We start from the raw sequence: 16,653 nt of genomic DNA, 5'->3' as shown, positions 1-16,653 counted from the left end.
TCATGCTCTCTTGCCCCATGACTGGGGGTGCCACTGGGCAACCATACCGTGTGTTTCCGGGAGCTCGAGCAGTGCGCTGCCTCCCAGAGGAGCGCCGCCCTCCCTGCTCCCCTGGGCGTCCGGCGCAGCGAGACCCTCCTCAGCCAGGCCCAGGACGGCCTCAACACCTCCCACTTTGCAGCTGATGCCACAGCCTGGCACTGCCTGGAAGTCAGTGCAGTACCCCAGGCTTTGAGTGCCAAGCTCCTGTGGATGTAAGCAGAGTTATGCAGTCAGTCACAGTATCACGGTCCATGCTGCTCACGTGGGTTACAGACATCAGATAACCCCTGCCCAGGAGAGGCCTCTTGCCTCCTCTTAACCAGGAATGACCAACTGAAAAGCAACATGGAGCACCAGGAGCACAGAACTAAACCCAAGGATCTTATGGATGTGCTGCTCTTTAGACTTCTAGAAAGGGGCATCCACACAGGGCACATCCTGGTCTTAGGCCTAGCACCAGCAAACCATAACACCTCCAGTGATGGTGATGGTGATGGTGGAGTCACCATCCCTGGAGGTGTTCAGGAGGAGACTTGATGGGGTGCTTGGTGCCATGGGTTAGTTGGTTGGGTGGGGTTGGATGATGGGTTGGACACGATGATCTTGAAGGTCTCTTCCAACCTGGTCTATTCTATTCTATTCTATCCTATCCTATCCTATCCTATCCTATCCTATCCTATCCTATCCTATCCTATCCTATCCTATCCTGTCCTATCCTATCCTATCCTATCCAGGACAGCTTTTCCTGGGAGGACAAAGGAGGGAGCAGTTACACTGGTGGCTCATGACCCCAGTTCAAGGCTAGGAACTAAAGAGAAATACCATAACAATAAGCCACACAGCTCCTGAAGAGATGCAAGCTCTAATAAACCTCACAGACAGCTGGCTTGGGGGGGGGTCAAGTCTTTGATGTGTATGTGAAAGTAGAGTGAAAAACCATACTTAATTCATTAATTGTTCTGTCTAGATGATAAGGAAACTGAACCTGTCTGGGGAGTTAGAAAGAGAGAGATGAGAAAAGAGATTACCAGGACCCAATGAGTTAAAAAAAGAATGGAGGAAATATTGACTTATAAACAAGTCATTATGGGTTGTGTTTGGAAGCTGGGATTGCAGGCACCTTTCAGTAGCCTCCTTACAACACGTGGATGGTAAGGCAGACAGTAAGTCAGGAAACAGTACAGCATTGCAACTCTCATAAGCCATGAGCCAGCAGTAACTGGGGATGGGATAACTACAGAAGTGTCAGGGGATGAAGACAAACCTGAGAACAGAAGATGTGAACATCAAGAGAGGCAACTCAGGCATTGCCCACACTCTCTTCTTCCTTCTGGACTTATATGTTAACTTCTGAATTCTACCACTGGATGGTCTATCACTACTAAGTTTCATAGAATCACAGAATCATAGCATCAGTAAGGTTGGAAAAGACCTCAGAGATCACCAAGTCCAACCTAGCACCCAACATCCCCTTGACTAACCAAACCATGGCTCCAAGTGCCACATCCAATCCCCTCTTCAACACCTCCAGGGACGGTGACTCTACCACCTCCCTGGGCAGCACATTCCGATGATGAATGACTCTCTCTGGGAAGAACTTTCTCCTCACCCCCAGCCTAAACTTCCCCTGGTGCAGCTTGAGACTGTGTCCTCTTGTTCTGGTGCTGCTTGCCTGGGAGAAGAGACCAACCCCCACCTGGCTACAACCTCCCTTCAGGGAGTTGGAGAGAGCAAGGTCTCCCCTGAGCCTCCTCTTCTCCAGGCTAAGCAACCCCAGCTCCCTCAGCCTCTCCTCACAGGGCTGTGCTCAAGGCCTCTCCCCAGCCTTGTTGCCCTTCTCTGGACACATTCAAGTGTCTCAATGTCCTTCTTAAGCTGAGGGCCCCAGAACTGGACACAGGACTCAAGGTGTGGCCTAAGCAGTGCTGAGTCCAGGGCAGAAGGACTTCCCTGCTCCTGCTGGCCACACTACTCTGATGCAGGCCAGTTTGATATACTCTGGACAATTAATTTTGCTGTAAAGCAACTGATGTGTTGTTTTAGCAGAAAGAATTCCTATTTCAGTAACTACTTGTGCTTTCATTCTTCCTGAAACCTTTGGGGAACACATCCATGACCCTTTTAATGATTTGCAAAGTTGGCTAAGGTTGGAGCAATCTGTTCATTCATTTGTGAAGCTCACAAGTGCCACAGTTTAAGATTGAGGGTTCTCCAGGTTTTTGCCTGGTCTATTCAGACAAGCAAATGACCAACAGAAACTGCTGCAGCCAGGTAACATGAAGTGTCATCACACATATCTGCCTCACAATGCTGTTCAAGCACAGGCATTCTTCCTGCATGTATTCCACAGCCTTTATTTCCCAGTAGCTCAGGAAAAACCTTTGTAAGACCTTGCTTGAGCAGTACCAGAAAAGCAAAGCTTTGAAAATGCTTTCTGCTGTTGTCCAGCCTAAGATACCCCATCCCTGGAGGTGTTTAAGCCCAGGCTGGCTGAGGCTCTGGCCAGGCTGATCTAGTGTGGGGTGTCCCTGCCCATGGCAGGGGGGTTGGAACTGGCTGATCCTTGTGGTCCCTTCCAACCCTGACTGATACTATGATGATACGATGCTTTTCAGCCTGTTACTTTTCAGGCAAGCCTAAAGCTCTGGAACGTTTTCTACAGCACTGTTGCATTTGTACAGATGCCTTCAGGCCCCAGATGAAACAGGAGGGCTAAGTACCTCTTTGCAATACTTAGTGACTGCCAGACCTAAAGGATGCTCGCTGCTGGCTTCCGCTGTGCCGACCACCGCCAGTACCTTCTTCAGAGAGAGCACCTCTGTGTCTCCCAGCAAGAGCACCCTCATGACTTTGGGAATGCCACAGGTAATGGTCCCAGTTTTATCAAACATGACAGTCTTGATCTGCAAGAAATGAACCAGAGTTACTGCCTAAGCCCTGCAAGCATGGGGCTGCTCGTGGGCTTGAGGCGCAGGAATACAGGCAGGACTTCAGCAGCAAGCTGACTACATCTACACCAAGAGAGAATAAACCTCCAAAACTGGGAGCTCATGCATGGAAGTGAACTGTCTGTACAGTAGCTCTTCTCATGCTTCCATATTAATTCCCCTTGCAGTGATTTGTCTGAAGCCACCACATGGTCCTGTACCTGCATCAGGATCTGAGATAGCAGAGGCACTGAAGGACTTGCACCGTGTGCACCTGTACGTTCACATCCAGGATCCATGTAACAGGGGTAAGCTACAACAGTACAGAAGGAGCTACTAACCTTGTGTGCCATTTCCAGGGGTTTTCCCCCTTTGATGAGGATGCCATTCTGTGCAGCCACTCCTGTGCCCACCATGACAGCTGTAGGGGTAGCCAAGCCTAAGGAACAGGGGCATGCAATGCTCAGCACGGTGATGGAGGTTTGAAATGCAAACCTCAGTATCAGCTCAGCTTTCGAAACGTGCTTGTTCTGGTTCTGCAAACAGAGGGAAGGAGGGGGGGATAAAAGCTATGTGATTGCTGACAGAAAAGAGCAGAGATGTACAATCATACCCCACACTTATCTGGAAACCTGCAGTATACAAAGCAATCTGGTCTTGCTACTGCAGCCACAGAGCAAGGTTGATGTTATGAAGGGTTTGTGGCAGTGTTTCCTGGATTTTGTGCTGCCCAAGCACACACACCCCCCTCAGACTGCTCTCATGCTCCTGGATGACAACATAACCTGTTGGCATTTCCTCTGTAACTTAGGACCTTATTTCCAGGTGCACAGACCCCCACAGCTGCTGAGCATAGCAGATACACATCCAAAAGATAACAGAAGATCATCTTCTTTCCACAGCCAAAACCACTATCTGCCACCAGGAACCAGGACAGCTGAATAAAAACCTCAGGCATGACAGGAGTGTCTCAGCTTCCTGAAAGGCAGCCACAGATCATGTTTATACTGCCAGTAATTCCAGTTTGTAGGAGCCCTGCAGGACCAGGAGCCAAATGCAAAGGGATATTTGGATTTGCTGATAGACTTCAATTAGTGCAGTTGTCTGCTCTATGCAGCAGCATCACATTACACAGCAGTATTTGCCAGCTTGCAAACCCTACACACAGGAGGTATGCTCATTACACTAGAAGGTCTTCCAGCACCAAAATCCAGCTCTGTAGGAAATTACTTACAGGAAAATATCTCTGAATGACATCAAAGTTTATGAACCCAATTGTGATCCATGCTAGCAGAGTCACTGTGGAGATGATGATGATAAATGGAACAAAATATCCACTGAACTTATCTGCCAGCTGCTGGATGGGGGCCTATAAAAACAAACAAACCAACAAACAGACCTAGATGTTTGGATGTTTATGGCCAAAACAGAGGGTTGGTGGCCAGTGGCCAGATAGAACAGAATAGAATTAACCAGATCATCAAGCCCAACACCATGGCACCAAGGGCCTCAGCCAGGCTCTTCCTAAACACCTCCTGGGATGGGGACTCCACCACCTCCCTGGGCAGCACATCCCAATGGCCAATCTCTCTTGCTGGGAAGAACTTTCTCCTCACCTCAAGCCTAAACTTCCCCTGGCACAGCTTGAGACTGTGTCCTCTTGCTCTGGTGCTGGTTGCCCACCTGGCTACAGCCTCCCTGCAGGGACTTGTAGACAGCAAGAAGGTCTCCCCTGAGCTTCCTCCTCTCCAGGCTAAGCAACCCCAGCTCCCTCAGCCTCTCCTCACAGGGCTGTGCTCCAGACCCCTCCCCAGTTTAGTTGTCCTTCTCTGGACACCTTCCAGCATCTCAACATCTTTCCTAACTGTGGGGCCCAGAACTGGACACAGGACTCAAGGTGTGGCCTAACCAGTGCAGTGTACAGGGGCACAATGACCTCCCTGCTCCTGCTGGCCACACTGTTCCTGATGCAGGCCAGGATGCCATTGGCCTCCTTGGCCACATTGCAGGCTCATGTTCAGCCTACTCTCAACCAGTACCCCCAGGCCCCTTTCTGCCTGGCTGCTCTGGCTGCACCCTGACCCCAGCCAAACAAACAAATAAATCCCTAATGGTCTTTGTGAGATTCTAGTTTGAAGTCTGAACCCCCACACAGTTTGCTGAACAGATACATCAACATCCTGAAGCTCTTTCTCATTTCATCAAAATCACTGGCTAAGGTTTTCTTTTCAGTTGTTTTCACCTTTGACATTTGTGCCTCTTCCACCAGCTTCACAATTTGTGCCAGGGTGGTATCGTTGCCAACATGAGTTGCATTAACCAGGACTGACCCATGTGCATTTATAGAGCCAGCAATCACTGTGCTCCCAGGCTTCTTTGTGACTGGCATAGCTTCTCCTGGAGAGAGAAAGTACAAAGGAATGAGCCAACAGCCACAGTGAGCACAGCCATTAGCACCCAGCCCACTGTAAGCTGGCAATGTCAGTATGCCAAGCCAGAACGACCACAAATCACCTGTTGTACACCTCTGCCTAGTGAAGAAGTGTAAGTGGTGTCATACTTCTGTTAACCTTTCTCTAGGTTTAGTTTCAAAGCAAATGCCATTGCCTTGGTCCTAGCTCTCAACCCTCCAGAGGGCCAGGAACAAACTGGTTGGAAAATGATGTCCTCTTCTAAGACAGATTGCTCTCACAAGCAAGACCCTCCAACACAGACAGGAGGGAAAGCAGCATGGAAGTGCCCTGGGTTGAGACAAAGAGTTTCATAGTATCATAGAATCAGTCAGGGCTGGAAGGGACCACAAGGATCATCTAGTTCCAGCCCCCCTGCCATGGGCAGGGACACCCCACACTACATCAGCCTGGCCACAGCCTCAGCCAGCCTGGCCTTAAACACCTCCAGGGACAGAGCCCCAACCACCTCCCTGCACAACCCATTCCAGGGCTTCACCACTCTCCTGGGGAAGAAGAGTTTAATGGAAATAACACAATGTGCAGGTACCTTAGCCTGCTTCACAGAAAAGAACAGCAAAAGCAGAAGCAGCTGCAGAGCCAGCAAGAAAATAATACCCCCAGCCCAAGCCCACCAGCCCAGAGCAAAGCACCAACCCCCCCAAAACCAGAAACAGTAGCTGGAAACAGGAAGCCTCTCAGGTTGCAATCCAAACTACAAGCCCCATGGAGCTTTGCTCCAGCCAGCACTTGAGCTTGAAAGCTGGCCTGACCTCAGCATGGTTTTGAGTGAGAGGGAACTTACCAGTAATCAGAGACTCACCTGCCATAGAGCTGCCTTCAATGATAAGGGAACTTACCAGTAATCAGAGACTCATCTGCCATAGAACTGCCTTCAGTGATAAGGGAACTTACCAGTAATCAGAGACTCATCTGCCATAGAGCTGCCTTCAGTGATAAGGGAACTTACCAGTAATCAGAGACTCATCTGCCATAGAACTGCCTTCAGTGATAAGGGAACTTACCAGTAATCAGAGACTCATCTGCCATAGAACTGCCTTCAGTGATAAGGGAACTTACCAGTAATCAGAGACTCATCTGCCATAGAACTGCCTTCAGTGATAAGGGAACTTACCAGTAATCAGAGACTCATCTGCCATAGAACTGCCTTCAATAACCTTTCCATCAACTGGAAACTTTCCACCAGGAACAACCTTCACAATGTCACCCCTTTGCACCAGTTCAACAGCTACTTGCTCCTCCCTGCAAAAGACAGGATTTATTGCTATGGCTTCAGAAGACTCAGAGTGCTTTCACTTTAACTGCACCAAACCCAGTTTATGCAGCAAGGCAGGCAGGCTGAAGGGGTTTGGATCACAAACACATACCTGATGACAGAGTGGTCAGGTCCAAGTGTCACCACAGTGGCTTCTGTGGCTTGAAGAGATATAAGTTTAGCGAGAGCTTCTGAGGTCTTACTCTAAGAAACAGAGAGGAATGGTTAAGATATGTTAAGAAATACAGATGCTGGTTAGTAGTTAACACAATGAACTTCAGTGACCTTGTACAGCATAGCTACATCAGAGACACCTGGCTCAAAACTCCTCAGGAGAGTTTTCCTCTACTGTCACCACACATACACAGGAATCAGAGTGAAGGTGAGTTACCTTTGCTATGTGCTCCAGCCATCTCCCAAGGGCAATGAACACAAACAGCATTGGGGGAGTGTCAAAGAAGGTGACAGGGCTCTTCTCTGCCTGTTCAACGATTGCCACCAGCAGGATCACACAGGAGTAAGCATAGGCAATTGTTGTGGCTAGCACGATGAGCACGTCCATGTTGGCTGTCCTGTGCCTCAGGGACTTGTAAGCTTGCACGTAAAAGTACCATCCACCCAGGAACTGTTGGGGTGAGCAGGGACAGCCCCGTGTGAAGACCACAGCAGTGAAAGCAGAGAGCACAGAACATTCCTAGAGCAGAGCTATAAACATGCAGTATGCAGGGAAAGGCATTGCTGCCCCACGCCATGCTCTTCCTGATACAACTGCTGTGGTCTCTTGGGAGGCCACCTCCACTGTCAGCCTCCCACTTGTCCCTCCTGGCTCTTAAAACATCTCTGCCAGCTAAACACCATCTTTTGTTCCTCCAAACTGCAAAACAAGCAAGGCTGAAGGGATTCACCTCCAGCTAACCAAGTAGTTTGCAGCTGGTGAAGTATGTCTTCCTTTGGCAGCCCCTTCCCCACCCGGACAGTTAGCTGATGCAGCGCTGGCAGGATGGACTGGAGAGCTTGCACAGAAGTGCTGCTTCATTCTGCAGGGGTGGCATAGACCAGAGAGAATGCCCAACCCACAAAGCCTGGCCACCCTCTGGCCTTTCCCACATCTGGCTGTACACACGAGAGATGCACAGAGAGCAAGCCCCCGGCAAGCACTGTGAACGTACCTGAACGAAAGTGCAGAGGACAAAGAAGAGAAGATTCAAAACAGACAAGCCAGGAATGAGGTTCTGCTCCAGCACCTGAGCCCCGTGGTGCTCACCATCAGGGATCAGCATATAAATCATCAGGATTAGGACAGGGATACCAAACAGCAGGCTGCACAAGAAAGATTTCCTCCACCTGAAAAGCAGAACCTGTAAATCCCTGGTTGTTGTACCCCCTGCAGAGCCCAGGCAGGCATTTGCACACCTGCACAAGGGCTTGCAAGCAGAGCCTGGGGGATTAGCAGTGCACTAACACACAGCCTTGAGGCATTTGGGGAAGTTTCAATGTCTGACACATGTTTAACTAAGCAGACTTCTACCAGTTAAAAACTGGAAATAATAAACCAAATGGAATAGAGTAGAATGAACCAGGTTGGGAATGACCTTGGAGATCATCCAGGCCAACCTATCACCCAGCACCATCTGATCAGCTCAACCATGGCACCAAGTGCCTCAGCCAGGCTCTCCCTGAACACCTCCAGGGATGGGGACTCCACCACCTCCCTGGGCAGCACATCCCAATGGCCAATTACTCTTTCTATGACGAACTTTCTCCTCACCTCGAGTCTGGACCTCCCCTGGCACAGCCTGAGGCTGTGTCCTCTTGGTCTGGTGCTGGTTGCCTGGGAGAAGAGGCCAACCCCCACCTGGCTACAACCTCCCTTCAGGGAGTTGGAGAGAGCAAGAAGGTCTCCCCTGAGCCTCCTCTTCTCCAGGCTAAGCAAGCCCAGCTCCCTCAGCCTCTCCTCACAGGGCTGTGCTCCAGACCCCTCCCCAGGACACCTTCAAGCATCTTGATGTCCTTCCTAAACTGAGAGCTGGACACAGGACTCCAGGTGTGGCCTAACCAGTGCTGAGCACAGGGCACAATGACTTCCCTGCTCCTGCTGGCCACACTCTTCCTGATGCAGGCCAGGATGCCATTGGCCTTCTTGGCCCCCTGGGCACACTGCTGGCTCCTGTTCAGCCTGCTCTCAACCAGTCCCCCTAAATGGCAAATTGCACACTGAAGTACACCAAATTAACTGGGAAGAGTGGGGTGGAGGGGCTGTGAGGTCCAAGGGATGATCTATACATGGTCATTAGTGAGAGACAAAGGTAAATACTTACTGCTGTATTTCCTTTTTATGATCCAGGTTGTGTGCATTTGGAGCTCTTCTAGCCACAGAAGCATGAAAGCCAATTTCCTTTGCATTGAAAGGGGAGGGAAGAGGAGTCAGCTGTGATTAAAATGAGCACAATGCAGACAGCAGCCTGGAATGATGCTGCTTTCAGAAGGAGTGGCAGGAAAGGACACCCTTCCATACTTCATAAATGCCAACTTCTTAGCTATTTTCAGAACCTGCCAACATGAGAGGATGTCTCAGACAGCACACAAAAGGCACACTGCAAAGGCCTCTGGCTACCTGCCCATGGACACAGGGTGTAGATGCAGTAAGTGTCCTGGGTTTCTCATGCACAAGAAGCTTCCACTGACAGCTCAAGTTCTGCTGCCCTCCTCCTCAGGGGAATCACAGAATGTTAGGGGTTGAAGGGGCTCTTTAGAGGTCATCAAGTCCAACCCACCTGCCAAAGCAGGATCACCCAGGGCACACTGCACAGAACACATCCAGATAGGCTTTGAAGGTCTCCAGAGAAGGAGGCTCCACAACCTCTCTGGGCAGCCTGCTCCAGGGCTCTGTCACCCTCACCATAAAGAAGCATCTCCTTGTGCTGAGGTAGAACCTCCCTTCTAGCTTGTGCCCAGTGTTCCTTGTCCTATTACTGGGCACCACTGAGAGGAGACCTTCACCTTCACCTTGACACCCACCCCTCAGATATTTACAGGCTCTGAGAAGCTCCCCTCTGAACTTTCTAAGACTAAACAGCCCCAGTTCTCTCAGCCTTCCTTCATGGAAGAGATGTTCAAGTCACACAATCACCCTTCTAGCTCTCCATTGAACTCTCTCCAGCAGATCCCTGTCTCTCTTGAACCAGGGAGCACTACAGCTGAGGAGACACACTGGAAGTTGAAAATCCAAGTTGAGAATCAATTTAACCCTGTAGAACAACAAACTGCAGGAGTTCTAACAAGCCCAGAAACAAATGCAGCACATCCCAATGGCCAATCTCTCTTGCTGGGAAGAACTTCTTCGTAACATCCAGCCTCAACCTCCCCTGGCACAGCTTGAGACTGTGTCCTCTTGTTCTGGTGCTGCTTGCCTGGGAGAAGAGACCAACCCCCTCCTGGCTGCAAGCTCCCTTCAGGTAGTTGTAGAGAGCAAGAAGGTCTCCCCTGAGCCTCCTCCTCTCCAGGCTAAGCAACCCCAGCTCCCTCAGCCTCTCCTCCCAGGGCTGTGCTCCAGACCCCTCCCCAGCTTTGTTTTGCCTGCAGCTGGGTGTAACAGTGGGATATCTTATCTGTGTGGTTGTGGGTAAGCCAGGGCTTTTTTTCCCTTTAGTGGCTGTGTCACAAGCTCTTTCAGTTTAAAAGAGTTCTTCTCTGGTGTGGGCACAAATGCCAGTGACTAGAGAGATGTGTGACACTTCTGCTATGAGCTGCTGCAAAACTTCTTTGACAGCCTCTTTCCCTGGCAAGAGAAGAGAGAAAGAAATGTACCCCCAGGTCCCTCTCTGCCTGGCTGCTCTCAGCCACTCTGACCCCAGCCTGTAGCACTGCCTGGGGTTGCTGTGGCCAATGTGCAGAACCTGGCGCTTGGATGTGTTCAGTCTCCTGCCCTTGGCCTCTGCCCATCTGCCCAGCCTGGCAAGGTCCCTCTGCAGAGCTCTCCAACACTCTAAAGAGATCAACTCCTGCCCCCAGCTTGGTGTCATCTGCAAACCTACTGCTGATGGACTCAATGCCCTCATCCAGATCATCAGCAAAGATATTAAAGAGCACTGCTCCCTGGGGCACACCACTGGTGCCTGGCTGCCAGCTGGCTGTGGCACCATTCACCACCACTCTCTGGGCTCAGCCTCCAGCCAGTTCCTAACCCAGCTCAGAGTGCTGCTGTCCAAGCCAGGGGCTGAGAGCTTGGCCAGGAGTTTGCTGTGGGGGATGGTGTCAAAGGCCTTGCTGCAGTCCAGGCAGACTCCATCCACAGCCTGCCCCACAGCCACCAGGCAGTCACCTGATCATAGGGGATCAGGTTGGTCAGGCAGGACCTGCCCTTCCTGAATCCATGCTGGCTGGGCCTGATCCCTTGGCCATCCTGTAAGTGCTGTGTGATTGCACTCATTGGCCATGGGAATGTGCTGCCCAGGGAGGTGGTGGAGTCACCAGCCCTGGAGGTGTTTAGGAAGAGCCTGGATGAGGCACTTGGTGCCATGGGTTAGTTGATCAGATGGTGTTGGGTGAGAGGTTGGACTTGATGATCTCAAAGGTCTTTTCCAACCTGCTCTATTCTATTCTATTCTATTCTATTCTATTCTATTCTATTCTATTCTATTCTATTCTATTCTATTCTATTCTATTCTATTCTATTCTATTCTATTCCATTCCATTCCATTCCATTCCATTCCATTCCATTCCATTCTGTTTCTGCCTCTGCTCTATGTGCCATTAGCAATCCAATGAGTTCTATAGCCCTTATCCTTATTTTCCTGTTGCATCCATTGCTGGTTTGTTTCCAGCCTTTGCAGCCAGGGACCAGGCTCAAGCTCCCCCTCCAAAGTGTAACACTACGTCATCTGCCAAAGCCACAGAAGACTCTCAAATACCAGCTGTTGTATTTGCAGCTTAAATTCACCTGGTAACTGTTCACACATAAAAGGCTGTGATTGTTCATACATAACAGACTGTTCTAGAGCCTACCTCAATGATCCTTATGATGTCTCGAGGCCCAGTAAGCTCAGGGTCGAAGTGGATGTGAGCCTTGCCAGTAGCAAGCGCGACGGAGGCGTAGGAAATGCCTTCTGCTCTCATGAGTCGGGACTCGATGTTGTGAACACAAGAAGCACAAGTCATGCCTGTAATCTGAAACAACAGGCAAACTGAGGCACAGCTAGCAGTCCCCCACATGCCCCCAGGACTCAGGGATGCATTTGAGATAAGGCTTCCCCACGTGACAAAGACAGCAGTGGCTATCCCAGCTCTGCCGGTACTGACCTAAGGCCTAAGCATGAAACCTTTACAGAGCTGGCTCACATAACACCAAGAGAGAACAGAACCATCCACTTTCACTGCAATATTCTGCAAGTAACAGCTACAGTCACAGGCTCACAGGATGTTAGGGGTTGGAAGGGACCTCTGGAGATCATTGAGACCAATCCCCCCGGCCAGAGGAAGACAACATCACCATATAATCTAGTGCAGGTCACACAGGAATGCATCCAGACAGGGCTGGAAAGTCTCCAGAGAAGGAGACTCCACAACCTCTCTGGGCAGGCTGCTCCAGTGCTCCATGACCCTTACAGCAAAGAAGTTCCTCCTCATGTTGAGCTGGAACCTCCTGTGCTGCAGTTTCTATCCACTGCCCCTTGTCCTATGTTAGGGTGCAAGTGAGCAGAGCCTGTCCCTGTCCCCTCCCTCTTGACCCCCAGCCCTCAGATATTGATAAACATTTATTAAGTCCCCTCTCAGGCTTCTCCTCTCCAGGCTGAGCAGCCCCAGGGCTCCCAGCCTCTCCTCATAAGGCACATGCTCCAGTCTCTTAATCATCCTTGTAGCCCTCTGTTGGACTCTCTCAAGTGGATCCCTGTCCCTCCTGAGCTGGGGAACCCAAAACTGGATGCAGTACTCCAGGTGAGGTCTCACCAGGGCAGAGTAGAGGGGGAGGAGAACCTGCCTGGATCTGCTGGACACACACTTTCCTAACACACCCCAGGATCTCAGTGGCCTTCTTGGCCACCAGGGCACATTGCTGCCCCATGGCTAACTTGTTATCCACCAGGACTCCCAGGTCCTTCATGGGGCTGCTCTCCATCAGATCACCTCCCAGCAGCTATGTATTTGGACAGCAGCACTTGTACATTGCATTAAGTGCAAGAGTCTAGCTGATGGAGCTCTAACAGCAGCCACCCTCCCTTTGCCAAGTCAAACTCTGCAGGTGTCACTTCATCTTGCTGACTCAAAACTCACTTGTGGCTTCAGGAAGGCATGCTCCTGCTTCCTGTCCTGTGAGCACAACTGCACACTGCTGCTGCCTGTCTTGCAGCAGGCATGCACCAGAGAATAAAACCAGACTTTTGAACAACCTGTCCCTCACATAACAGCCTACTAAGATTCCCCAGAGTTCTCAGACCCCTACACAACCCCTAGGCATCACCAACACTTGTTTGGAGTTATATCTACTCTCACCTGCTCCGAGCCTGTGCTGTGGACTGAAGCACCTTCACAGGAAGGTAATGTTTTGTTTCTCCTTGCTAGGGCCAGTCCAGTCTGTACACACAACTATCCCTGTTTATTTCAGCACCTCTGTACAGGTTCTACTAAGAGCAAACTGGCTTTGTGTTTGCAGCAGTCAGAAAGAACAAGGTGTCACCCCCAGAGCTGAAGAGACAACTCCTTAAGCAAAAGGCATTTGCAAGGAAATCATTCTTCCAGGTTTGGCTTTTCCATACCCAGCAGAGAGTGTCAGACACACATGACTTACAAGAAGCTCCACTTTTCCTTCTGTCTCTGCCTGATCCTCCATGACAGTAGCTTCAAACCCCAAACTGCGGACCAGCTGGGCTATTTCGGGAGGCTGCAGGAGCTCTGGCTTGTATTTTATCTCTGCTTTACCTGCCATCAGTGCCACCAGCACTGAAACAACCCCTGCAGCAGCAAGAACAGAACAATGTCAGGTAACAGGGCTCCTCTGGGGGGGGGAAATGTAAAGCATGACAAGTGAGTGCCAACAGGGGCTGCAACAACTCAGAAGTGTCAAAGGCCTAACAACTGCTCTCTGTCTTCTCCCAGTCTTGTGCTGCACTCACAACAGCAAAGCTTGTACTGAGACCCAGCCACACTGTGCTTCCCTTCAGCACTGAGAGGAACCACAGGAGTTCCACAGGGAAGGAGCTGTCTTTTGCTGTGAGATAATGAGACAAAAAGGATAGACTAGACTAGACTAGACTAGAATAGACTAGACCAGGTTGGAAGAGACCTCAGAGATCATCCTGTCCAACCCATCAACCAATCCAACCCACCTAAACAGCTAACCCATGGCACCAAGCACCCCATCAAGTCTCCTCCTGAACACCTCCAGTGATGGTGACTCCACCACCTCCCCAGGCAGCCCATTCCAATGGGCAATCACTCTCTCTGTGTAGAACTTCCTCCTAACCTCCAGCCTAAACCTCCCCTGGCACAGCCTGAGACTGTGTCCTCTTGTTCTGGTGCTGGCTGCCTGGGAGAAGAGACCAACCCCCACCTGGCTACAACCTCCCTTCAGGGAGTTGGAGAGAGCAAGAAGGTCTCCCCTGAGCCTCCTCCTCTCCAGGCTAAGCAACCCCAGCTCCCTCAGCCTCTCCTCACAGGGCTGTGCTCCAAACCTCTCCCCAGCTTTGTTGCCCTTCTCTGGACACCTTCCAGCAGCTCAACCTCCTTCCTAACCTGAGGGGCCCAGAACTGGACACAGGACTCAAGGTGTGGCCTAACCAGTGCAGTGTCCAGGGGCAGAATGACCTCCCTGCTCCTGCTGGCCACACTCTTCCTGATGCAGGCCAGGATGCCATTGGCCCTCTTGGCTGCCTGGGCACACTGCAGGCTCATGTTCAGCCTACCATCAACCAGCACCCCCAGGTCCCTCTCTGCCTGGCTGCTCTCAGCCACTCTGACCCCAGCCTGTAGCACTGCCTGGGGTTGTTGTGGCCAATGTGCAGAACCTGGCACTTGGCTGTGTTCAGTCTCCTGCCCTTGGCCTCTGCCCATCTGCCCAGCCTGTCCAGGTCCTTCTGCAGAGCCTCTCTACCCTCCAGCAGATCAACTCCTGCCCCCAGCTTGGTGTTGTCCACAAATCTACTGCTGATGAACTCATGTTCAGAAGCAACCTCATTGCTGCAAGCTCTATCCTGGGCTAGGTTTGGAAAGCCCTAAACAACCTTCACAGTACAATGCTAGGCTTCCCTGTTTCCTTAGGTTTCTCCTTTCCCCCCCACTTTCTTTCTATTAAAAAACAAACAAACCTGCAGAAATCTGCTGCTAGAATTGAAATGCAAACAAAAATCACAGGCAAAAAAATGATTCAGTACTAATGCCTGGGGGCTTGAAGTTTGTTAATCAAGGCTGTGAGACCCTCACTGGGAGACTTGAGGGTGCAGGAAGCAGTAAGCAAAACCCTTCCAAGGCATGCCTGCACAGATTGCATCCAATTCACCTCATTGCTCTCTACAACTACCTGAAGGGAGGTTGTAGCCAGGTGGGGGTTTGGTCTCTTCTCCCAGGCAACCAGCACCAGAACAAGAGGACACAGTCTCAAGCTGTGCCAGGGGAGGTTTAGGCTGAAGGTTAGGAAGAAGTTCTTCCCAGCAAGAGAGATTGGCCATTGGGATGTGCTGCCCAGGGAGGTGGTGGAGTCACCAGCCCTGGAGGTGTTTAGGAGGAGACTGGATGCAGTGCTTGGTGCCATGGTTGAGTTGATCAGGTGGTGTTGGGTGATAGGTTGGACCTGATGATCTCAAAGGTCTTTTCCAACCTGGTTAATTCTATTCTAGTCTAGTCTAGTCTAGTCTGTTATGTTCTTATTCTATTCTATTCTATTCTATTCTATTCTATTCTATTCTATTCTATTCTATTCTATTCTATTCTATTCTATTCCATTCTATTCTATTCCATTCTATTCTTACTGAGGCACTGTTCATCCATTCTATGCAGCCAGAGAAAAGGCAGCTTGAGGCTGCAGACTCCTAGCCCAATAAGCTTTGCTGTGCTCAAGCTAATCTAACTCCCCAGGCTCTGGAGCCACTCGTGTTAGTGCCTGCTTGTGCACACGTGCCCTGAAGGGTCAGGTTTGTATCACAAGTGTGCCAGAGCTTTCCACAGCTTGGGGAGAGGTGGATCACTCTGTAAAGCCCTAAGGGCCTGAAAGCTGAATGAGAACCATTTCTTTGTTGTTTTCTTGAGCCCTATTTGCATTTTTTGTCACAACACCTGAACTGTCACAGCACAAATGTGTCCCCTGGGCTTGCCCACCAGTATGAACAGTAATGTCATTACATTAGCACTGAGAAAGAGCCTTAAGTCCCTCTAACCTCCAGATGCCTTCCTCCTTTCTTATCCCATAGTCCCTTACAGACTCATCATAGGACTCTTCAATTTCTTACCATCTTCCTTCTGCAGATTCCTTTCAATGGTGGAAACACAGGAGGCACAGGTCATGCCTGTGATTTGTAAGAAACACTTTTCAGCTGCTGCTCTGCTGTGCTGGGTTGGCCCATCGAGGTGAGGACTGTCTTGAAGTGCATCTGAGGCACAGCCTTGGTGAGGGAGCTCTGGGGCTGCAGGCTGTGTGGCTGCATTGGTGGCATCAGGCTGGTGCCTACATCCTCCAGGGGCAGCATCTTAAATTAACACACAGCAAACTCAACTACTGACAGCACAATCAGGCAAGGCAAAACTGCAAGGCACTCACATTTATCAGTCATCAGAGGCTTCTTAGTTGTTTGAAAGGTGTCAGAGTAACCTTGGTCTCTTCATGGAAACAGTGTAGGATAGGATAGGATAGGATAGGATAGGATAGGATAGGATAGGATAGGATAGGATAGGATAGGATAGGATAGGATAGGATAGGATAGGATTAACCAGGTTGGAAGAGACCTTCAAGATCATTGTGTCCAACCCATCA

General features: G+C 50.4%; 1 protein-coding gene across 3 annotated transcripts in view; it reads right to left on the bottom strand.

Annotated features, from left to right (window-relative positions):
- Window positions 1-16,653, bottom strand: part of ATP7B (ATPase copper transporting beta) — a 43,902-nt gene that overhangs the window by 10,695 nt on the left and 16,554 nt on the right. For 2 of the 3 annotated variants that reach the window (XM_068165315.1, XM_068165314.1), the window contains exons 3-15: window positions 16,133-16,369; window positions 13,480-13,643; window positions 11,700-11,861; window positions 9,014-9,090; window positions 7,865-8,039; window positions 7,087-7,320; window positions 6,808-6,899; window positions 6,555-6,682; window positions 5,212-5,366; window positions 4,204-4,338; window positions 3,311-3,505; window positions 2,763-2,945; window positions 48-246 (exon numbers count right to left, since the gene is read on the bottom strand). In XM_068165315.1, the coding sequence (XP_068021416.1) occupies window positions 48-246; window positions 2,763-2,945; window positions 3,311-3,505; window positions 4,204-4,338; window positions 5,212-5,366; window positions 6,555-6,682; window positions 6,808-6,899; window positions 7,087-7,320; window positions 7,865-8,039; window positions 9,014-9,090; window positions 11,700-11,861; window positions 13,480-13,643; window positions 16,133-16,369 (2,136 nt within the window). The remainder of the gene's footprint in view (window positions 1-47; window positions 247-2,762; window positions 2,946-3,310; window positions 3,506-4,203; window positions 4,339-5,211; window positions 5,367-6,554; window positions 6,683-6,807; window positions 6,900-7,086; window positions 7,321-7,864; window positions 8,040-9,013; window positions 9,091-11,699; window positions 11,862-13,479; window positions 13,644-16,132; window positions 16,370-16,653) is intronic. The other variant, XM_068165317.1, reaches the window with a different exon arrangement.

The sequence above is a fragment of the Melanerpes formicivorus genome, unplaced genomic scaffold (assembly GCF_026170545.1).
Source record: "Melanerpes formicivorus ecotype bairdi unplaced genomic scaffold, bMelFor1.0.p_v2 SCAF_87, whole genome shotgun sequence".
Classification (NCBI taxonomy): Eukaryota; Metazoa; Chordata; class Aves; order Piciformes; family Picidae; genus Melanerpes; species Melanerpes formicivorus.
Note: the sequence above shows the minus strand (reverse complement) of the source record. Positions and strands in the feature narration are given on the sequence as shown.